A 24447-nucleotide genomic window follows, 5' to 3' on the forward strand; every position below is an offset into this window, starting at 1 on the left:
CTTTAATTAAATATGACCTCTTTCTCTTTTCAATGCAATTTTCACGTTTCACGTTTTATCCGACATTCGAAAGGGAATACTTTTGCATTCCATTATTTTTTACGTGTTAAAAAATTGAATCGTTTATTTCCACAAATATGGAAATGCACAACTAAAAGCATTGACGCGCATGTCCAGTAAAGCCGGCAGCTGATTGTTTGGGATGGGCGACTGGGCTTGGAGAATACATCTACCCGAATGACCTCATCCCCCTCACATCAGCGGCAAAGATTCGTTTATTTAGGTCCAAATAAGAGATATATATCCAAATCTAAAAATGCCGGTAAGACTAATTGCACTGTCTTCCTTTATTCATCTGTCAGTGTTATAATGTATGTGTTGTTATGCCCCACCTTCACAACCCGAATCGCATGCAAATATTGTAGGACTGTTATTTGACAGGATTTTCATCACTGCTTTTTCTTTTTATTATAATTGTTTATATTTCATAATTGTATCTTTTAGTGTTGATTGTGTCCTTTAAACGACCACAAGTTATTTTGTGCACATTCAGCTAGCCGCCTGCTAGTTATTAGCTTCACAGAAACCTTGGTTTCATATCAACACATTCGGAATTATTGTATCAATAGTTTTCTAATAATGGATGTAGTACGATCAGTGTCTGCAAATTATAATAACTGGCATGACAATCAACTATAACTAATATAATCAAACAAAAGACGCGGTCGTGGATTTTGTCATATTTTCTCCGCATCCGTCGGATAAGTTAGCGTCCATCTATAAAGTGTGCGGATTTTTTTTTATTTGTTTGCGACCAGGATGTAATGAAACCAACTTCGTTTGAATTATTTCTTTGTCGTATGCCTTTCCTGTACTGATAATCGATACACTTCAATTCTTGTAACATATCCTGTTCATATTAAAACATGTTTTTTATGCAACCTTAATGCAGTTTTCTATTATTTCAACTAGCTGAGTGGATGTTGAATATTGAATTCATGGATGTTGAAGGTTGAATACCTCAAACATACACTGATCAGCCACAACATTAAAACTCCCTGCCTAATATTGTGTAGGTCCCCCTCATGCCACCAAAACAGCAGCAACCCTTCTATTCTGAGATGATATTCTTCTCACCACAATTGTACAGTGTGGTAATCTGAGTTACTGTAGACCAGGGTTCTGGCCCTGGAGAGACATTTGTTTGGCCTGCTCTAAAGGCTTGTTCACACCAAATATAAATGGTTGAATTGTCACAACATAGCACTGTAAAATAGAAAATCCTCATATAGAATTCAAATGGGTCACTTGAGGTTTGCTATGCGGCATGATATTGAGGGAATAGTAGTTTAATCATGCATGTGATCCATTCTGCGCTATCCTGTTTCCGGAGCTGGCATTTTGAGGGGGGGTCCGGTTGACGCTAATGATATATTATCCTTATGAACAATAGCAATATTAATGCTAATTGTTTAGTCTAATAATTTAATCAGCAGTTAGGAAAAATGCAGGGAGAAGATCCCATTTGGAGATGAGCAGGAACAGTTTTTTTGTTGTTTTGCTTAGTTTCAACAGGTCGTGTAGTTTTTTGGGTCTGTATATAAAGGTCCATAATTGTTTGAATAAATAAAACAGGCTACTAATACTTAGAAAAAATAATATTTATGTGGTGATTCTTTTAACAAACTATAAACACAATAATAGTAATAACTATAAGTTATTGAAGAAAATGTGAGTGGTGCTTGCCTTGGCAAAATTTCTCAACACAATGTCCCACCAACTGCCCCAAGTTGAAAGAAGCCACCCCAAGTCAATAGTATCCAGCTGCAGACCCGCAGCACCACCAGTTTCAGAACCCCAGCGCCAGAACCTGAAGTGAGGTGCTATAACGTATGTTATAATGATTCTTTGAGGTACAGTACAATAAGCATTTTAAAACATTGATCTTGTCTAATATAATTGTATATAGTTATCCGTTTCATTGTATTATGAGAGTTACTTCCTGATCATGATGGTGAAAAAAAATGCTTGAAACTTATGGGCATTTTATATAAAATATACTTTATTTCACAAGAACATGTGCAGCATGCATTTTTCTTTATGTAAAATAAAACATGTCAAAAAACTAAAAAGAGAGAAAATTCAGCATAATTTTAAAAGAAACAATAAAAATATATACAACAAATGACCAATTCACCCCTAGGCCCATTTTATCATGACAATCCTGTATAAATTAAACTTAAAATGTATCAAATGAGGAATTCACTCTCAGGCCCATTTTGTCCTTACATTCTTGCTAAAATAACTCCATGTCATCCCTGAACACAAAATGAAATAGAAAGGGCTCTCTGGAAGCTTCTGACTGTTCCAGGAGATTGTTGCGGGCCTTTTCCTTGTGGTCTTCATTCATTCGAAATGTCTCTACAAGAGATGAAAGCACCACACAATAATCTCAACGTAAAAAAAATGTATCGAACCATCTGTAGAATTTTTTTTTAATATATTAAAGTATGACAACATATTCAAGCTTCATTAAGATGATAAAGTTATGCACAAATTAAATATTTAGCAGATAAACGCTGAACTTAATATATGCGATAATTTTTCACAACATGATGTCAAAAACGTTACACAACTCACCATGCTCTCCGCCATGCTTGTCTCATTGTCAATAACTCCGCCCCTCACTTCAGGTTCTGGCGCTGGGGTTCTGAAACTGGGGTTCTGAAACTGGTGGTGCTGCGGGTCTGCAGCTGGATATGTCTCCCCCAAGTAGGATGTTCTGGTTCAGAGATATTGGTGTTGTTCCATGGTTGCTAGGGTGTTCCATCTGGTTGCTAGGGAGTTCCCAGCGTGATACTTAACAAGGCTACTTGTTATCACGAGTGAAATAAGTCAACCCAGAAGTCTATATGATATTCTGGTGCAGAGATATGTGATTTGTTAATTGGTTGCTAGAGTAACACCATCTGGTTGCTTGGCAGTTACCAGAGTTATACTAAAAAGGCTCCTTGCTATCCTGAGTGAAGTAAGTCAACTCTGAAGTTTTTGTGACTTTCTGGTGCAAAGATACATGTTTTGTTACTTGGTTGCTAGGCTAAAACCCATCTGGTTGCTAGGCAGTTACCAGGGTGATACTTATCAAGGCTCCTTGTAATCCTGAGTGAAATAAGTCTACCCGGAAGTCTCTACGATGTTCTGGAGCGGAGATATGTAATTTGTTACTTGGTTGCTAGGGTAACTCCATCTGGTTGCTAGGCAGTTACAAGAGTGATACTTATCAAGGCTCCTTGCTATCCTGAGTGAAATTATTCAAACCAGAATTCTCTACGATGTTCTGGTGCGGAGATATATAATTTGTTACTTTGTTGCTATGGTAAGCCCATGTGGTTGCTAGGCAGTTACCAAGGTGATACTTAACGTTGCTCATTGCTATCCTGAGTGAAATAAGTCAATCCAGAGATCTCTACGATGTTCTGGTGCAGAGATATGTGTTTTGCATCTTGGTTGCTAGGGTAAGCCCATGTGGTTGCTAGGCAGTTGCCAGGTTGATACTAAGAAGACTGCTTGCTGTCCTGAGTCGTACATGCCAACAATGAAGTATTTACAATATTTTTATCCTGAGATTCCCATTTAAGCGATTTTGAATGGAAGTCAAAGGGGTTTGATTGCTAGGGCGTTCTGAATGGTTGCTAGGGTGTTGCTAAGTAATTTCCATGATGATACTTGAAGAATGATTGCTCACCCAAGTAAAACAAGCCAACTATCATATCTCTTGGACATTGTGATCCAAAGATATCCCACTCAGCCATTTTGAATGGAAGTCAATGGGGCTGGTTACTAGGGTTCTCAAAATGGTTTCTAGGGAGTGGCTAACCGGTGACTTCTTATTGGCTGATTTTTTTAAACCTTACTAAAAAGATCCAATCCCCATGTGTGTACGACATTCTGTTCTGAAGATATCCTTCTGAGCCTTTTTGGATGGAAGTCTATGGAGGCGGTTGCTAGGGTACTGTAAATGGTTGCTAGGGCATGGTTACACCATTTCCAAGATGATACTTAAAGACTGATTGGTAGCTTGAGTGAAATGACACACCCCCATGTCTCTACAACATTCTGATGGGGAGATATGATCCCACAAAATTCAATGTCTTGTCATAGTAGGAAAAAAACTATTATTTTCATGGGTGAGACCCTTGCCATAGTATGCCTATGGGGCATATTTGGCCTGGTTTTAACCCCCAGGGGTACATCTTACCCCCAATCTCATGTAACGCTCCAAAACTGCTTGCAAGGCTGTATGAAAGGAGTCCACCCACATGTCTCTGCGAGATATGATCCGTCAAAATTCATAGCAGGTGTCCTCAATAGGCCGGTCGATTTGACACCTAATTCGTGGGTCTATCAGGGCTCTACGCTAACTTCTTTCCCAAGGAGTACATGCGCTCCTAAATGAAAAAATTTAGGAGCACACAAAGAAATTTAGGAGCACAGTGAAAATTAAATACAGAGTTAATTAACAAACAATTTATTACATACATATTTATACTGCGTGTATGAGTGTGTGTGCGCGTGTACTAAGGGACACACATCTGTGGAACAGCACATACCTCCCAAATCACACATTGAACCCATGCCTACTAGAATCAAAGGATATCAGTTGTCCAGCTGCTTTTGTATGTTGACCGTCTGGCATACTTAGAGGTCAGCCAGTGATCTCTCATTATGTCAGCAATTTCACCGATCATCTCCGCACATGTATGTGGGATTCATGTAAACTCAGTTTTTGTGGTGGAGTCTGATAAGCGGCCCAAATTTGACGAAAGGTTCTTCTTTCACAATGAAGTATGCAATGTTTATCTTTATTTTCAGCTGCTTCCATTTCTGCTCCTCAGACTGCAGCACTTGCCTCCTCAAGGCTGCTGACACCGAGCTTGATGGTTTCTCCGCTGTGAGAAGTTTCACTACACTATCTCTTTTCAGATTAGCAATGGGCATTCCGGCTCTTTTCATAATTGGTGTTAAAACAATTCGAATTAAATTATTACGGTAAATGTAATTACACTCTACCTTAACCACAATTTATTTAAAAATGCATTGATTTGTTAAGAAAAATAATACTATTAAACATTTGCATTTAAAGTATAACTTATTGTATATAAACAAAGTGCATATAAATCTAACCATTCAAAACTAATACAATCTGAACACCATAATAGACAGGGCCACCGCTGGCCAAATTGATGCCCTATACGTGATATGAGCGTGAAGCGATTGTCTGTGTTCGCAACTGCTTTCGGGTGCTTGAATAACGTATAGCGAACGAGTAAGGGCAGCCGGTGGACTTTCTGGTGCCATCCTAGGGTAAGATGGTGCCCCCCTAGGGAGTTGATGCCCTACGCAAACTGCGTAGTATGCATGTTGGTAGCGGCGGTACTGATTATAGAATAATGCACCATATCAAAGAAAAATTTATAATTTGCAAAACTGCAGCATCCCACAAATTGAAATAAATGTAAAAAAGAAGGATGTTATTTCATGTGTGCATTTAAAGTATAACTTTTCAATGTATATAAACAAAGTGCATATAAATGTAACAATTCAAATACAATCTGAACGACATAAGTTGGCTCCACCCTCCCTCACACATCTTTGGTTCATTGGTTGACACTGCTTGTCTGATTGACAGGAACAACAGGTGATGCTTTTAGTCTGAACAGTCAGAACTAATGTGTGCGCTTGAGCATTTAGGCCTATATTATTTTATTTGTTTTTTTTCGTTATTTTAAAATCTTTTGATTATTCATAACTTATTTTTTTTTTTATATATTTTTATTAAATAGAATCAGATATGCTAGCCGTCTCCCAACGTTCACCTACAAGAGCAGACTCGTTAGCAAATGACCCATCACTATTTCAGATGCGGGTTTCCAGACACGAAGGACGAGTTGCCCACCTGTTTCTGCCCTCTACAATATTTGCAGAACATGACGTTGTTTTCAAACTCTAGCCATGGGAACATTTTGAGACAATTTGCATTGAATCTATATGTTCTCCCTCCACCGGCTACAGTGGACGTTGAAGTGACAGCTGTGGTCACGGTAGCTTTGATCTCAGCATCCCTAACGTTAACCGTCTCCGGTAAACCTTATGAAGAGACTTCGTTAGTTGAACCTTGCGAATCCCCCTCGCCAAATTCCTCTTTCTCCTTGTTAGATAATTTTGTCATCCAATGTATTTAATTTATTTGTTGATCTGCAATCCCCGTCTCGATACGGTTCAGCTGAGGGAAGAAAGAAATGACACAGACCCAATGGTATCAAATCCCTTCTTCAGCGTTTATTGCTTCAACATTCTGTTATATGGTCCAGAAAACCACATCCCACTGGACCCTCACCAATGAAAAAGTTCTTTACCTTATATGGGGGTGACATACATGTTTGAAGCTACGTGTGTAACATGAGATTAGAGAGGAAAAACACATTCCTTAGAACATCTTTAGAACAGGAAACAGTTGTAGCTACCCCCAACAAAAGAAGTTTAAAAGAGGCCTTCATTATTCCACATTACATCACCAGAGAAGTGGTTGAGAAGCATTAATTATTCCGCAATGCCCACATTGATCCTGAAAGGATCACGTAGCCTTCTCAACCAACTTCAGTATTAGGTACACGCATATAATGGAGTATGGCGATATTATGCCTGTTTATCATCACATTCATCATTTGCATTAGTAATTGTAGCAAACATGGGCCAAATAATAACATAAGTATAATGCATACACCAATCGATATAATGGAAGACATCCAGGGTGCGAACCACCCAAACATATTGAAAAAGTTTCCCCATATTCCCTGATGACCGGCGTTATCTGCTAACTCTTTATTCAACCTATCCATTTCCTTCAATACTTTCGTGAATTCTCCATCATCATCAGTGTGACCCGGGATGTATGTACAGCATTTGTCACCAAACATTTTACATACTCCTCCATCTTTAGCCAAGAGGTAATCCAAAGCTATACGATTCTGTTTAGTCATTTCACTTGCTGCATATAATTGTTCATTACCATAAAACACAAACCATCGAATGGTGTAGGAGGTGCGACAAGAAGTTTTGAGTCATTACCAGAACATACCCACCACATATCTGCAACCCTCCTCATGTTGTGAAATATTTGTGTGGGTAAACCGATGCTTTGATGTGAATACGTTTCTACAGCCTCGATCCACCTCACCTGAGAACAGTGTTTGATCCAAAACCATTTTTTATGTAATGAAGTTCTGTTTCCCATATCTGAGAATTTCTAACATTCAGTCTTATTAAACTTGATCCAGGAAACTATCTTGGGTGGACTGGCAACTGGCACTGGCCAGTTTGTGCATCGGGATTTGTCCAGCATAGTTTCGTTAACACGTCCACTGGCCCTGTAAAGTAAATAGTTAAAAGGACACATTGACGCCTTCTGGAGCACGGCTATGGCATTAGGGTCAGTGCAAGTTCAAGTTGTTTTGTTAGTCCCGGCTATTGGGAGATTGATTGTATAGTTCAAACATGGAGGCCTTTTCTTAACCAGCTCCTCCTGATGAGTTAAACATGTTGATGTATTCATTGGTTCAGGGATGACATAAGAAATTGATGCTGGCGATCTAGAGCACACTATACATTGTTTACCACCAGCGGTTTAGTTCATCCATAACCACCATACATTGTTTCTGGGAATTGGAAGTACACTTGTGACTCCCTGCTGTTGTGTTAACACTGAACGGGTAAAGGCAAGCATAACCGCCTGATATATGCAGAGCGTCAGTAGGAATGTTTTCATGTTGACTATTCCGGGTCCCTCCTCAGGTCCTCCTAATTCAAAGACTCCCGGTTGGGCACTGGTGCTGCGTGTTCAGCTCCTCCAGTGCTTTCACCGTTCACCTCGAATCAGTAAGGCCCTCCTCTGGAGCAAGCTTCACGCGGCTTGCGTGGATCCACTGCGGTTGAAGGTCAGTCAGCACCCCTGTTCTTGTCACCACCAAAACAGTAGTTGGGCCCAAATACTTTGGTTCTCCTAACTTCGTTGGTTTCAGACACTTCACAAGAACCTGCTGATTTGGAACAAATGGATGAGTAGGGCTTTCTGCAGGCAGAGGGAGAGAGAGAGAGACATCACCATTTATGCAATTTAATGTCTTAATGAGGGAATCCACATATTCTGCAATCACCACCTCCGTGTCACCTGTGGAGAGAAAGCCAGCGCGGCCTTTGACCCAAGGGGTCGGGAAAGGCCTACCCATTAGTATTTCAAATGGAAAGAATTTAACAACAGAAGATGGTGACATTCTGAGTTCAGTCAACACAGCCGGTAGAACATCAACCCATGTTCTTCCGGTTTCAGTGCAGGCTTTTTTCAATCGTTCTTTTAATGTGTGATTCGTTCGTTCAACGACTCCCGCCGACTGTGGGTGGTAGGGTATGTTGAAATGCCAATTTATGTTCAATTCCTTTGCGAGTAGTTGCGTAACTTTGGACATGAACGGAGTGCCATTGTCACTCTCAATAACGGTTGGAATACTGAATCTCGGTATTATTTCTTTTGCCAGAATTTTTACCACTGTTTTAGCATTTTCCCTCACACACGGGAAAGCTTCTGTCCACTTAGAAAAACGGTCCACGATTACGAGTAATAATTTGTTATTCTTACATGGCGGCATATGTGTAAAATCTGTTTGCAGGTGTTGGAACGGCAATTCCGGGTGAGGTAATGAGTCGTGCTTTGTAGACTTGTGTCTGTTATTCTGTGTGCACGTTAGACATGAGTCTAGGATTAATTTTACTGCACTTCATACCCCACTTATGCAATATGTTTGATTTATTGACTGTATAACTTTTTCTTTTGAAACGTGCGAGATACCGTGATAATGTCGACAGAGTATTACTATTGCAGTTTTGGGCAGAGCCAGGCACCCTTGTTCATCCCTTAACAAATTATTCCGGTCTGGTTTCACTTCATTTGAGGCCCAATGTTGAATATCAGATTCAGATGGATTTGCCTGCAACAGTTTTTTGTCAATGTCTCTTACCAGGGTTGATTGCATCATGGAAACGCTTTCTTTAGCTTGATTCAGATCTGGGCTTACCACAACATCCTTCGCAGCCCACTTTGCTACCTCATCAGCTAATTTATTTCCCCTCGCCTCTTCCAGTTCCCCTGTCATGTGCCCCGCAACTTTTATTATGGCCAATTTGGCAGGCAACAGTGCTGCTCTCAATAATTCTGAAACCAGGTTATGATGTGATATAGGTTTGCCTTCAGCTGTCTTGAAATCTCTTTCCTCCCACATCTGAGCAAAATCATGTATCACCCCATAAGCATATTTCGAGTCTGTGTATATATTGATTGATTTACCTTTAGCCAATTGGCATGCTCTGATCAATGCAAACAACTCAGCAGCTTGTGCAGATTTATATGGGAGCGAATAAGCTTCAATAATTCGATTCTGAAGTTCTGTTACAGCATAACCACACCAGTATACCGAATCATTTGGCTTGGAACAGGACCCATCAATGTACCAATGGTCCCCTTCCTCCAGGGCGGATGATGAAACATCCGGCCTGCAGGAAGTACATGTTTTTAGGCGATCAAAGCAATCATGTGTGTCGTTGGAAAATTCACCTTGAGTCAGCAATTTGTGTAATGATAATGTTGGGCCGTGTACAGTGGAAGTTGGTTTAATGGTCAGATTAGCAGTAGCGCCATGTACCATTAGCTTTCTTTACTGGATTAATTGGTGTGTTGTATGGTGAGTGAGTAGGTTTTAAAATACCTTGTGACAGGCATTGCTGTATTATTGGGCCAATGCCTTGTTCTTTCTCTTTGGAAAGTGGATACTGTTTGCAGTATACTGGTAGGTTTGAGCAGAGTTTGGCAACATATGGTCTTACGTCAATAAGGCCCACCTCATCCTTGTGGGCGGCCCATAGTGCTGGGTCGACGTCGAGCATTTCCTGTTTCACAGCAGAAGTGCGGACGGACGTTGAGCTGCAAACATTTCCACAATGTCCTGTATACACAGACTGAGAATATACTGAGGGAAACAGTAATTGTAGTGAGTTAGAATCAAAAGTAATTTTTGCCCCAATTTTATGCATCAGATCACGACCCAGTAGGCAGAACGGAGAGTCAGGCAAAATCACAAAATTGTGCATTTTAAACAAGTTTGGGTTATCAGGAGCTGTTATGGGTAATTTTGGTGTCATCTGACACTTAACGGGAACACCATTAATTCCCACAGAGTTTCGAGTGCGTCCCGTAATAGAGCCCTCATAGCAATGTGCTGTTAATGAACTTTTAGATGCGCCAGTATCGACCAGAAATGTATACGGTTTGTGGTCAATATTTAATGATATAAAAGGCAGTGCTGAGTTATCGAAACGCAGTGTTGATGCTAATGCATATGCGGAGGGCTCAGTGCTCTGTGGGCTTCCCTAGCGGGGTGTCCATTCTGTGGGGTATCGCGGTGTGAAGTGGTTATGTGGGCCAATTTCTCATGACTGTTCAGAGCGCGGTGGTACAGAGCGTGCTGAATGTTGTCTTTCATTTCGTTTACACCAATATGGTTGTCCCAGATCTTTCATCATTTTACGACAATCTTGCTTTAGATGTCCCTGTCTGCCGCAGTAATAGCATGTGCGAGAATACATCTGGGGCGTATATTGCACCATTGCGGATGCCGTTTTCGAGAAAGAACGCTGACAGTCCTCAAAAGCCCCAGCAGTGGACAGCTCACGAAGACGTCGTCCGAATTCTGAAATTGTCATTGCAATCAAACCAGCAGTTGTGATACGAATTAATCGAACGGTTTCAGGGTCCATGTTATTCAAGAACGTGTTTATAAATAGAATCGCTTGATCATCATCAGTCGAAAGGGACGATTCGTCTGTCCACGAAGCTTTAAACCGGGCAAAGAATGCCACTGGACCTTCGTCTCTTTTTTGTTTCGTGTTAGCCGAATGTGTAAAATCTTGTCTGGATGCGGTCATGCCCTGCAGGAATTTGAGGAGGTCTCCAAAAAATATTGGCAAGGCGTCATTGTCTCCCCATGCCCAGTCTATGGTTGTTCCTTTAAAGTCTCTTCCTGACCTGGTTTTCCCTTCCTCCACTCGTGGCTGATCGAATTGAGAATCCAGCAAAGGCACTTTATCAACTAATACTGTTTCAGTTACGTCTGGAGGTAATGTTTTGGACAATATGAATCTATAATCGCACCCGGTCAGTTGACTGTACGTTGTAAGTTTCTTTAAAATATTCACGTATTGCAAGGGAGATCTAACTGGGTCGGGTAATTCCTTGCATATCGCCAGCGCCTCTGACATTGTTAGTGGAATGACCTTATATCCATCTGGGCATTGGATAAAAGGAAATGCAGCTGTTGTATCTTCACCCGTATCTTTCTTTGAATCTGAATCGCATACGTTTGTGGCTGCAGCGAATGAGTTACCCTTTACTTGTGTTAAATCGGGATACAACAGTGCGCATGGTGTCGCTGGGAGGTTAGGGGTTAAAGCTTTGTTCACGACAATATCATATTTAGGCGGTTGTTCCGACACAGAGACCGCTGCGTACATTTGATTAGTCTCTTTTCATTCAGGACATTAGTCCCAGAATGGTTTCATTTTCTTCCATACCTCGTATGACTCTTTCATGTATTTATAATCCCACTGAGGGTCCCCCCACCCTTTTTTAACCATAGATTTTGATTCGCTCATGAATCGATCAATAAATGAGCCATCTCTAGGATATGGATCTAATTGTGTTTTTCATTCTGACCATCCGGCCAGATTACTAATATAAGGTTCAGTATTGAAACCCTGATTATTGCGAAACATCCACTGTTTTGGAGTTTCGTTCGATAACGGGCGACTTATTTCCTGTCCCATAATGTCACCCTTTTAATAATAATAATAATACAATTCCCGATTGACACGGTTCCTGCAGATCAATAATGCAGATCAAATTCTCTCCGTCTTTTCCTTAGGACAATTACCGTCCTCTTCCTATTCATACCAGAATAAGGATATCCTTAAAACTACTGCTGCGGTCGTGGGGTTTTTCCTATTTATAATAGAGCAAAAACCCTCCTTCCTATTTATAATAAGGCAATATCATCCCTAAGAAGGGGCCCCCGAGCAGAGTTATTAATGGAGTTAATATCGAGCCAAATTAAACGAAGTTTTATTCAATCTCTCATCAGACAGGAATACTTGATACTTAAATCAGTCTTACCTGTCTGGAGAGATCCCGGACGAGGCCCCAAACTGTTAGATAATTTTGTCATCCAATGTATTTAATTTATTTGTTGATCTGCAATCCCCGTCTCGATATGGCTCAGCTGAGGGAAGAAAGAAATGACACAGACTCAATGGTATCAAATCCCTTCTTCAACGTTTATTGCTTCAACATTCTGTTTTATGGTCCAGAAAACCACATTCCACTGGACCCTCACCAATGAAATAGTTCTTTACCTTATATGGGGGTGACATACATGTTTGAAGCTACGTGTGTAACATGAGATTAGAGAGGAAAAACACATTCCTTAGAACATCTTTAGAACAGGAAACAGTTGTAGCTACCCCCAACAAAAGAAGTTTAAAAGAGGCCTTCATTATTCCACATTACATCACCAGAGAAGTTGTTGAGAAGCATATTATTCCACAATCCTCCTCTCTTTTTCACTTAAAATAAAATGCGATGTCGCCTATACCGATACTTTTTTCCATTGTTCACCTTTCTCTCTCTGACTGGACCGCGTCATCACAGAAAATTTTACTGTGGTTGGCACAAGCTTCTTGTGGAATGTCGGTTTTGTAATTTTTAAACAAATATCTTAAAAAGGGGGGGGTTACGTTTGTAATCTTTATTCGCACACTGTGCTCGTAAATCTTTTTCCAGTTCGCACACATCTATTTTTAGGGGCAAATGAGAGTGAAATACTCACACTGTAGAGCCCTGTCTATGACAAACAGTGTGGGACGAGTTAGGTGCCGAAGCTTTGTATGGAAGAAGAAGCAGATGAATAATAATAAATATGTGAGATTATAATAGTGATGCTTTGTTCTGCAAGCACCAATTATAATAATACTACTAATAATATCATTAGCTCATACACTTTGTCATAACATCGAAGGCGGTAGCCCTTGGCTTTGCATTTTTGACAGAATTTGGCCCTTTTGAAAACTAATTGGGGAACCCTGCTGTAAACTTTGTCAGTTCTAACCAGTCTAGCCACAGGAGTGTAAAGTAATGAATTACAAATACTCACGTTACTGTAATTAAGTAGTTTTTCCCAGGAGAAGTAGTTTTAAAATTGTATAATTTTACTTTTACTTGAGTACATTTTAAGTGCTGTAACTGTACTTTTAATTAACACCTTCTGTGTTCGCTACTTCCCTGTCCTGATTTTATTTTTATCTATCAACATTATTGGCTAGGGAGTGTCTCGTGACTCCCGTCAAATCAAATCATGCTTAAAAAAATTTAATGGCAGCTGCAGTAGTGATAGGAAGATTGGATCATTTTACTGACTTGAATCTTTGAGACTCGTTCAGTAAAATTAACTAATAGTTTTTAAGTAATTTTGTTCATTTCGTTCATTTGAACAGAATTCAAATGTTACATTTTCAATAGCCAAATCCCCCCAACACGTCTACTTACGCAAACTTTGATTATAGTCCCAATAAGGAAAAATTTATAATGCAGCCAAGGACAAATTATGAGAAACAAAATGATTAGTTCACCTCTGGAATCTTCTTTTCCAAGTCGTTCGTTCTTTTGTCACGTGACAGCCGTATGTGCATAGCGTATACGGCTTTCACGTGACAAAAGAACGAACGGCTCGGACCAGAAGACTCGAGAGGTGAACTAATCATTTCTGTTTCCTGTGTGAGCAATGCATAGTGTATACAACTGTCACGTGACAAAATAACAAAAGACCTGGACCAAAAGAGTTGAAAGGTGAACTAATAATTTCTGTTTCCTGTACAGCGCCTATGAGGTTTTCACGAAACAAACGAACAGAGGTTGTGCAATGCACATGTGCAGCCAACACAAAATGAACAAATCACTCTCTGAGACTACTCGTTCTTCTGAGTCACATAAAAGATTAGTTCAAAATGAATGAATTGGCGCCAACTTTTATGGATGTGGAGGATGCCTCGAGCATAGTTCAACACCTGAACATCACAGCTGCACCTGAAAGGGCTTTTTGCAATGAAAAAGGCCAATTACTTGACTGTGTCATGTGAGTTTAACTTGCTCAAGCCATATATCACCATTAATCCTGCCTCTAATTTGAAGAAACATATCAAGGTAAATTTAATATTTCAGCTTACTAGATTCAGTGTGTCTATAATGTAGCCTGTAAATTAGCTTTCTATCACTGAGATTATTGGGTTGATTTGAGAGATTAAGGCAATGTTATCAATAGGGCTGGGCAATAAAACAAGCGTGATGTTTATCTGAATTTTTTTTTTTCAATAAAATAAGTCCTCGATATAGATGATAAACTTTTGAGTAATTTTCTATACTTTCTATACTTGGCCTATGTTCTACATCTAGACCAGGGGTGTTCATTACATCAATCGCGATAGCAAGAGCACCACTGGTTGGATGATCTAGATGAAATATTAAAGACTGACTTTTTATTTCCTGACGTCTGTAGCTAGGTGCTTTTTGATTGACAGGTGGCTAATGTTTGTGCGCGAATGCGGATGCGTGACTAAATGGTCAAATACACTATATAATTCTGTCAATGCCCGTCTTGGTGAGGCATTAATATAAACGCAGTTGGTTTAGTCTAAAGTGAATGTAAACTGTGGGACGAAAAGCGTATTTGCATCAAAATGTTGGACTTGAAGTGTGTGCATGTAACCGATTAACCGAAATTCTATTAATCAAACAACATTAACAAGGAAATGAAAAAAACACTCCCTACTTTTGGCTGAAGAAATTGAGTAGCTTTAAAAGTATTAATGTAATATAATAAAACAGCGACAATTTTAATAATAATATTTTTTAATAATTTTGTTAGGTTGTTTTTTAATAATTCTGACCCCTGATGTAGAGAGTGTGTTAATTTGTATAATAAGTTACCAGGAAAGTAGATGATAAAATAATATATGATTATGTTTAGCCTTTATCAAGTTTTTTTAATGCCTGATAGAAAAGTATCAACATTTGCAGAGCGATACTTCAGTAGAACATTCCACCAGTCACAAACTTCAGAAAATTGAGAACACAACTATTTCTGGGCTTAAAAGATACAAGAACTAAATCACTGTGGAACATTTTATCTCAAAAGGAGGACAACGTGCCCCCCCCCATATGCTACAGTTGCTACAACTGAAACAGTTCCCTCAAAAAGGAAAATATCTGATCATTTACTCACACTCATGCCATCCCAGATGTGTATGACTCTCTTTCTTCAGAACACAAATTAAGATTTTCAGAAGAATATTTAAGCTCTGTAGGTCCATACAATGCAAGTGAATTGATGCCAAAATGTTGACACTCCAAAAAGCACATAAAGGCAGCACAAAAGTAATCAAGTTCATGACATTAGAAGTGATAGGTGTAGGTGAGAAAAATATCAAAATTTAAGTCTATTAATTCTTCTCCCTGCCCAGTAGATGGCGATATGCATGAAGAATGTGAATCACCAAAATCAAATGAAGAAGATTGTTAAAGTGGAGATTGAATGAGCAGGGAGGAGAATTTATATTAAAAATGTACTTAAATATTGATCTGTTTCTCACCCAACCTATCATATCACTTCTGAAGACATGGATTTAACCACTGGAGTCACATGATGTATTAGGCTACTTTTATGCTGATTTATGTGATTTGTGGAGCTTCAAAATGTTGACACCGAATCTCTTGCATTGTATGGGCCAAAAGAGCCGAGATATTCTTCTAAAAAATCTTAACTTGTGTTCTGCTGAAGAAAGTCATACACATCTGGGATGGCATAAGGGTGACTAAATGAGGAGAGAATTTATGTATTTATTTTTTGCATTCCTTGCATTGTTTTGAATGTTTTATGCTCAACAATAACTCTCTCAGTCGGCATTAAGGAAAATGAGACCCTACACATAAACTGATTTTAATGTAATTGTTTCATACGTTATGATATTGAAAATAACTTTTTGATCTTTTAATTTCTGTAATCATGTCGGCCTTTTATTTTTTTTTTTTAATCAGATTTATGTAGTGTTTACAGTATCATAGATAAGTGATGTAGTTTAAAAGTTGTCAATCACAAACCCTTATAAAATACCTATTTTTTATTCATTCTGGAAAACAGCCATAGAAGAGAATGTAAATTACGGTATGTGTGCAACATTTTTAAATTGCAGCATCAAGTTTTTATTATAAAGCGGCATAGCTTTCGCAACTCAGTACTCAATACTCACTACTCATGAGTACTTTTAAATGAGCTACTCTTGTACTCTTACTTGAGTAGATTTTAGGCAGGTACTTTTACTCTATTCAAACTAAATTTTTTAAGAAGTAACTACTTTTACTTGAGTATTGTTTTTTCAGTACTCTTTCCACCCCTGTCTGGCCATTCACTGTTGACCTCTCTCATCAACAAGGCATTTCCATCCGAAGAACTGCCCCTCACTGGATAGTTTTTTGTATTTGGCACCATTCTGAGTAAATTCAAGAGACTGTTGTGCATGAAAATCCCAGGAGATCAGCAGTTACAGAAATACTCATAACAGCCCATCTGGCACTAACAATCATCCATGCGATTTTCTAATCAGGCAATCTTGTGGCAGCAGTGCATAAAATCATGAAGATAAGGGTCAGGAGGAGCTTCAGTTAATGTTCACATCAACTATAAGAATGGGGAAAATTTTTTGATCTCTATGATTTGGACCGTGGCATGAGTGTTGGTGCCTGATGGGCTGGTTTGAGTATTTCTGTGTCTGCTGATCTTCTGGGATTTTCCCACACAACAGTCTCTAGAATTTACTCAGATTGGTGCCAAATACAAAAAACATCCAGTGAGCGGCAGTTCTGCAGATGGAAATGCCACCTGGGGGAATGGAGAATGGCCAAACTGGTTCGAACTGACAAAGTCTATGGTAACTCAGATAACTGATCTTTATAATTGTGGTGAGAAGATTATCATCTCCGAATGCAATTCTGAGATGCGGGTTGGCACTGTTTGGCGCCACAAGGGTGACCTACACAATATTAGGCAGTTGGTTTTAATGTTGTGGCTAATTTGTGTGTATTAGTCAGCTTTAGAAATATAAACCTTTTATTGATTTTGTTTTATTTTAGTAAATTAAAAGTGAGTAGCTTCTCCATTGTTGTACAGGTTAATTGGTACTAATAGCTACTAATATTTAAAAAACAATTCACCTATTTATACTCCTCAAAATTTTTGTATATTTAAACAAACTTTTCTATAATTATAATTTCAATACTTTTTAAGTCACTGGACAGTGTTGAAAAAGACTGAATACATTATGAATCACCCTTTAAAGGACACAGTACAGCTTTTGCCAACCGTGTCTGTTAAGATATGATGGCATTTTGAAAATGTAACTAGAGAATGGTCAATACACTTTGAATGATCAAAAAGACTGAACTATTTATGAATGTTTCCTTCAGAGCATAAGTTACTAGAACTTTTATTTTGCACCAGTCACTCCAAAATTTCAATACCTTTTTAATGTTTGGACACAGTTCTTAAAAACAAACTGAACAATTTTAAGGATCCTCTACAGGATATACACTACACACTTTAGTTTGGTAATTGCAATGCCATTCATAAATGGTTGAATACTCTAAAACAGTACTCTAAGGCGGGGGGGCTGGGTAACTCAGTGAGTATTGACACTTACTACCACCCCTGGAGTCACGAATTCGAATCAAGGGCGTGCTGAGTGACTCCAGCCAGGTTTCCGAAGCAACCAGATTGGCCCGGTTGCTAGGGAGGGTAGAGTCACATGGGGTAACCTCCTCGTGGTCACAATTATGGGTTCTCGCTCTCAATGTGGCATGTGGTAAGCGGTGTGTGAATTGCGGAGAGTAGCATGAACCTCCCGTGCTGTGAGTCTCTGCAGTGTCAGCGAGCCACGTGATAAGATGAGTGGATTGACCGTCTCAGAAGCGGAGGCAACTGAGACTTGTCCTCCGCCACCCGGATTAAGGAGGACCTAATAAGTAGTGTGAATTGGGCATTCCAAATTGGGAGAAAAGGGGATAAAAAAAGTGTTATTTGAAGAAATTATGTTACACAGTGGTAAACATTTGACTGTTTTTTGGAGTGTGTATGTGTTGCAAACATCTGATTTGAAATGAGTGTATATTAAAAAAAATTATACATTTACAAGGTAAAAACATCAAATGATGTGTTGTAGAGCTTTTAATATAGCATAGGATGATTAGAATTGACAAAACCTTTTTGTTTTCATAACTCTTTTCCATACTGAATTTTTTCAGAATTGGGGTTGTAGACAGCATCGACAAAAAACATGGATATGGCATACATGCCTATGATACCCAGCTCATTAGGGTTTGAAACACTGCCTACAATTTTGTTCTTGACAAACCATGCTATCTCAACTGTTCACTTGTAACTCTAATATGCTTACATTTTTAACAGAGTAATAAGATGGATAAACCAGAGAAGGTGGAGGTGTGTGATAATGTCAAGGTGGTGGTAAGATGTCGACCCCTCAATGAGAAGGAGAAGGTGATGGGTCACAAATTGTCTGTGACTGTGGATGAGATCAGAGGGACCATTACTGTGAACAAACTTGATATAACCAGTGAACCACCAAAGACGTTCACCTTCGACACAGTGTTTGGCACAGACAGTAAACAGCTTGATGTGTATAATTTAACAGCACGGCCCATTGTTGACTCAGTTTTAGAGGGTTATAATGGTAAGTCAGACGAACAAAAGTTTTGTCTATGTGTTGCAACTTCTTTGTAGATATGTATAAAATATGTATGTGTTTGGTAATCTGTAAATGCTTAATATTACATAATAGTATCCACTATTTTGTGTGTTTGACTGTTTTTACAAGCATTAAATGATGTTAAACATTATTTACTTGTTTTTTTGTTTTTATCTCAGGAACCATATTTGCATACGGTCAAACAGGCACAGGGAAAACATTTACCATGGAGGGTGTCAGGGCAGTGCCTGAACTCAGAGGCATCATTCCTAATTCATTTGCTCATATATTTGGCCACATTGCAAAAGCAGAAGGAGACAGAAGGTAAGAACTTGGACTGTTTTGAGTGATTTGATGTTGATGTATCATGCACATTATTAAAGGAATAGTTTACGATTATTAAAGGTATAGTTCAATAGTTCTCATTATTTACTCACCCTCATGCCATCCCAGGTGTGTATGACTTTCTTCTGCAGAACACAAATGAAGATATTTAGAAGAATATTTCAGCTCTGTAAGTGCATACAATGCAAGTAAACGATGACCAAAACTTTGAAGCTCTAAAAAGCACATAAAAGCAGTGTAAAAGTAATCCATGAGACTCATGTGTTTTAATCCATGTCTTTAAAAGCAATCCAACCTTTTTTAAGGTGAGAACAGACCAAAGTAACTTCTTTTTCACTGTACATCTTGCCATTGCAGTCTCTAGGCACATGATTTCAAGCTCGACTTCCTAGTGCTGGACGCACGCGCAGAATGCGAATTCTCAAACTGTCCCGCATGTTTCCACCACAGTAATGGCCATTCCGGGGCCGAAAAGCTGGTTCTGCACCGGCCACTAATGCTTGCTGGTCTCTTCGCAGGAACCGATTAAGTCAGGGGCGGAGGGCTGGATAATGTTTTGTCACCAGGTAAAACTTTACAAACAACAACAGTAGTGACCATCTGCAGCAAGGAGTACTTCTTTACTCTATAACAACAATACAAAATTCTGAAAAAAGTTTTCAAGAAACATGAGTGCTCTACTTGTGATATGGTCTTTTATGGTGATCCGAGATAAACTACAAAGATCGCTAAGGGAAAAAAAAATAAAAATAAAAATAAAAAGAGTACAAATTGAATAAAAAAAACTTTCAGAGTTCAAGGACCATAAGAAGGAAGGCAAACCATCACATTTTTGGTGGACAATCCCAATGAGTGGACCTGCAGATCTGTGATATTGTTCTAAAAAAATTTGTTTCTGTTCTGCAGAAGAAAGATGAGGAAATTTTCCTTTTTGGGTCAACTTTTCCTTTAAGATTAAATAATGTGATGACGTGTTTTATCTAACTGCAGATTTCTAGTTAGAGTTTCATATTTGGAAATTTACAATGAAGAGGTGAGGGACCTGTTAGGAAAGGACCAGATGCAGAGGCTGGAGGTGAGAAACCAACATATTTCCCTGAGAGGTGAGAGGGGATTTTGGTGTTAGTGTTTCTAAAATTTGCAACTGGGGGTTCCCCAGCACTGCACATTTTAGGTGTCACAACAAATGTAGACCTGAATAGAATTTAAACGCCCATTATTCGCAAAGTTAAACACCCACCTTGTTTCTTGCATGCTCATTTATTAAATGCTTTGGCTGATTTGATGATGCTTTAAAGAGCTAAAGAATTAATTAATCAAGTGTATTAGATCAAAACTGTGCAGAGCTGTTTGGGTGCCCAGGAGCCAGATTGAGAAACACTGATCCTGAATAAAGATGCCTCTGTAAACAGATCCACAAACACTGGCTTGTGTAGATTACAACATAACCTAACTGAATGAATTTTAGACCACAGTTTAGATTCATTGTTATTGAGGAAGTCTAACTTCACCACATCTTAAATCACTGGAATGAGGCACTCACGTAATTTATTGTGCAACATGAATTCAGTATTGTAAACCCCAGAAATGCAAATGATGCACAAACGACCGGTAACATTACAGAGATTTGCAAAGTCTCCATTTATTTACCTTGCATCCTATTTTCCCCCTTTCTTTTGTTATAAATAGGTGAAGGAGAGACCTGATGTAGGAGTTTATATTAAGGACCTTTCTGGATATGTGGTAAACAATGCTGATGATATGGATAGGATAATGACCCTCGGACATAAAAACCGTAAATATATTTTTTCATCTTTTTAGTCCATTCCCCACTCTATCACCATAGAAATCAGGTTGATTTGGATCTTAAAGCAAAATTATGAATTATAAAGTCTATAAAGATGCACCTTGGATCTTGATATGAAGATATGTAATATTTTTGCTTCTGCTGGCACTGACTCGATCACTAGTTTGGTGGTTTTGAAATAGAGATGATAAGCTCAACAATATTAGATGTGGTTTTTTATGTATTTCTCAGGAACTAGTTGACTTTACCAGAGTATTTGCTACTAATAATGTTGTTATGGATTACAGTTACATTTGTAATGCTGTGTATTTTCTCCTATTCCAGGTTCTGTTGGTGCGACTAATATGAACGAACACAGTTCTCGCTCTCATGCTATCTTCACCATAACTATTGAGTGCAGTGAGAAGGGTATAGATGGCAATCAACATGTGCGCATGGGCAAACTACACTTGGTTGACCTTGCGGTAAGCAGGCCAAATCATGTGGTAGGGTATAACATTCATAACATCTTTTTTTATTATTATTGAGTGTAATGATTTGTTGCTCAGGGTTCTGAGAGGCAAGGAAAAACAGGTGCTACAGGTCAACGTCTTAAAGAAGCCACAAAGATCAACCTGTCCCTGTCCACCCTGGGAAATGTTATTTCTGCACTAGTGGATGGGAAGAGCACCCATGTGCCCTACAGGAACTCAAAACTCACCCGACTGTTACAGGACTCCTTGGGGGGGAACTCCAAAACCATGATGGTATGTGTATTGATCAAAACATAATCAAATCATTTTAAGTGAACAATGCTACGCATGGTACAACTGTTTCAATCATCTCTGACTTTGCAGTGTGCAAACATCGGCCCAGCAGATTACAACTATGATGAGACCATTAGTACTCTTCGTTATGCCAACCGTGCTAAAAACATCAAGAATACAGCCAGAATTAATGAGGACCCTAAGGATGCATTGATGCGGCAGTTTCAGAAGGAAATTGAAGAGCTCAAGAAAAAGCTGGAAGAAGGTAGAACTCATCATTTTTATCTAATGCCTTAATGTGGGGTGTGGTCTCCAGGATGTGACTGATTGTCTTTGCTCCAAACCTAAAAGTAGCTGACTTGAAAATGCTTTTCAAAGGCAGCTACTCCATTCACGATCACTCACACGTACCACGCAAATATCGCTCCTCTTGTGTAGTGCATGATAGACTTTGAATCTGACATTTTCAAATCTGATCTGGGCCAGTTGCATATGTGGAAATAAATCTGATTCGCATCTGTTTTTTTCTGATGTGCCTTCAGTGTGAACAGCCAGCCAGGTCAGATTTAATGTGATTTTTACATCAATCTAACTCAAAATTTATTTCTGGCATATATAGGCGTGTTATGGTTTAAAACTTTTAATTGGAAGTTATATATTTTCTAGTTAAACAATATTTCGGGTTCAATACAAGTTAAGGTCAATCAACAGCATTTGTGGCATAATTAAAATGAATAATTACATTAAAATTAATTTCTACTCATACTTTTCTTTAAAAAAAGTGAAAATCTAGGTTATAGTGAGGCACTTACAATGGAATTGTTAGTGTGTGAATTGGGCCAATTTTTGAAAGGTTTAAAGGCAGAAATTTGAAGCCTATAATTTTATAAAAGCACTGACATGAACTCTTCTGATAAAACTCATGTATTATTTTAGCTGTAAAGTTGTTTAAATCGTTATTGTTACAGCCATATTAGGGTTTTAGGGTTTGTTGACGTTACATTGCCATGGCAACGAAGTTGTAAAATTGGCTATAACTTTACACAGAAAAGATAGTAAGTGATTTTATCAAACTAAAATCACTTTTACACAAATAGTGTTTATGTCATGTGGCTATACTTCTGAAAAAGTGAGTATTTTAATGTTAAAAACATTGGCCCCCATTCACTTCCATTGTAAGTGCCTCACTGTTACGCAGATTTTAGGGGCAATTCAAAATAAATTTTTGTGATAATCAATATTGTGCCACAAATGCTGTCAATTGAGCTTAACTTGTATTGAACCTGGAATATTCATTTAATGCATTCATTTCTTTTTTTAAGGAATGCTGTTCTTTGATTTTATGGCGTTCCATTGGTGTGTTAAGTAATATTACTCTCTGATAATTAAATTGGTCCATATGAAAGAAATTACTTTATTTAAAAATGATTTATCCTTCAAGATTGTCTTTCACCATCACTTGCTGAAATGTTATTAGTTTTTTTTATTATAAGTTTTATATTTTATACATTTTTAAGTTTCTTTTTTTAGTTATATCAAATTGACTTTTTCTTCAAATCTGCCATATTGGATTAAAATTTTCACTGTTTGTTGTCTTAACAGGTAGGACTATTTTGCTACCTATTGTTAAAATGGCCTTTGTATGGGTAGTGGGCCTATTATGCCTACAAATGCTGGAGGCAACTTAATAGGCAGTATGGATATCTCCTAAGAGATGCAGTATTGAGCTTTATCTGTATTTGTTCCTGCTCAGGTGAGGAGATCTCTGGCTCTGATGGCAGTGGATCGGATGAAATGGATGAAGGTCAAGATGAGGTTGGCGATGGAGGAGAGAGACGCAGGAAACGAAGAGGTATGAATCTTCCCTTGACTACCGTTTCATCATTGGATAACATTAGTCAGAGAGCTATTTTAAAATAATGTAGTCAGTGGTTTTCTACGGTTTTCTTCGCTTTGCCATTGACCTCATTAGATTAATAATGCAAAACAACTAAAAATATATGAAGTCATTTACCATCAATTAAGTTAATTTCCTAAAAAGACTACATCTTTCTGAATGTATGTCATTAATCATCTGCTTTACTTGCATACATTGACACTTCTTATCTAACATCTAAATATCAGTAAAGGAAGGAACATTGTGGCTATGGTTTGCTTCTCTGTGTCATCAGGTCAAACAGATGTAGTTTCATTATGCGTCATTTGTTTAACAGTTAATGCCTGACAAATTTTCTCTTATGTCTCTGTGCCCAAATACGTCTAACATTCAATCAAACACCTGCCAAGATGGAAGCTCTCTTTTCTTTCTTTCTCTGCCACTGATTGATTGTTGTGGTGTTGTTGGCTGGTTGTTTTGCAGTCTCTCTCTTTCTTTTGCAGATGGTTGCATCAACAGTAGTTCAGATTCTGCCTGCTATGTAGCACAGCACTTTGAAGAGAGATCCCAGACTAGTGAGTGGTAGTGATGCACCGAAATGAAAATTATTGGCCGAAACCGAACATTCTGACTTGTGACAGAAATCAAGTATTTTTCAGCCTAAGTATGGTGCACTTTAATTACCACAGAAGCACATCAAGTATTAA

General features: G+C 38.5%; 1 protein-coding gene across 1 annotated transcript in view; it reads left to right on the forward strand.

The window, feature by feature from the left end:
• Positions 1 to 13: 13 nt before the first annotated feature.
• The window catches only part of kif3a (kinesin family member 3A), a 36231-nt gene continuing 11797 nt past the window's right edge, over positions 14 to 24447 (forward strand). Inside the window, exons 1-9 of the mRNA XM_052154833.1 lie at positions 14 to 322; positions 18669 to 18951; positions 19146 to 19290; positions 20302 to 20386; positions 21001 to 21106; positions 21443 to 21582; positions 21667 to 21864; positions 21955 to 22129; positions 23618 to 23716. Coding sequence (XP_052010793.1) covers positions 317 to 322; positions 18669 to 18951; positions 19146 to 19290; positions 20302 to 20386; positions 21001 to 21106; positions 21443 to 21582; positions 21667 to 21864; positions 21955 to 22129; positions 23618 to 23716 — 1237 coding nt within the window. The 5' untranslated portion in view covers positions 14 to 316. The remainder of the gene's footprint in view (positions 323 to 18668; positions 18952 to 19145; positions 19291 to 20301; positions 20387 to 21000; positions 21107 to 21442; positions 21583 to 21666; positions 21865 to 21954; positions 22130 to 23617; positions 23717 to 24447) is intronic.

Source organism: Xyrauchen texanus, chromosome 23, assembly GCF_025860055.1.
Source record: "Xyrauchen texanus isolate HMW12.3.18 chromosome 23, RBS_HiC_50CHRs, whole genome shotgun sequence".
Taxonomy (NCBI): Eukaryota; Metazoa; Chordata; class Actinopteri; order Cypriniformes; family Catostomidae; genus Xyrauchen; species Xyrauchen texanus.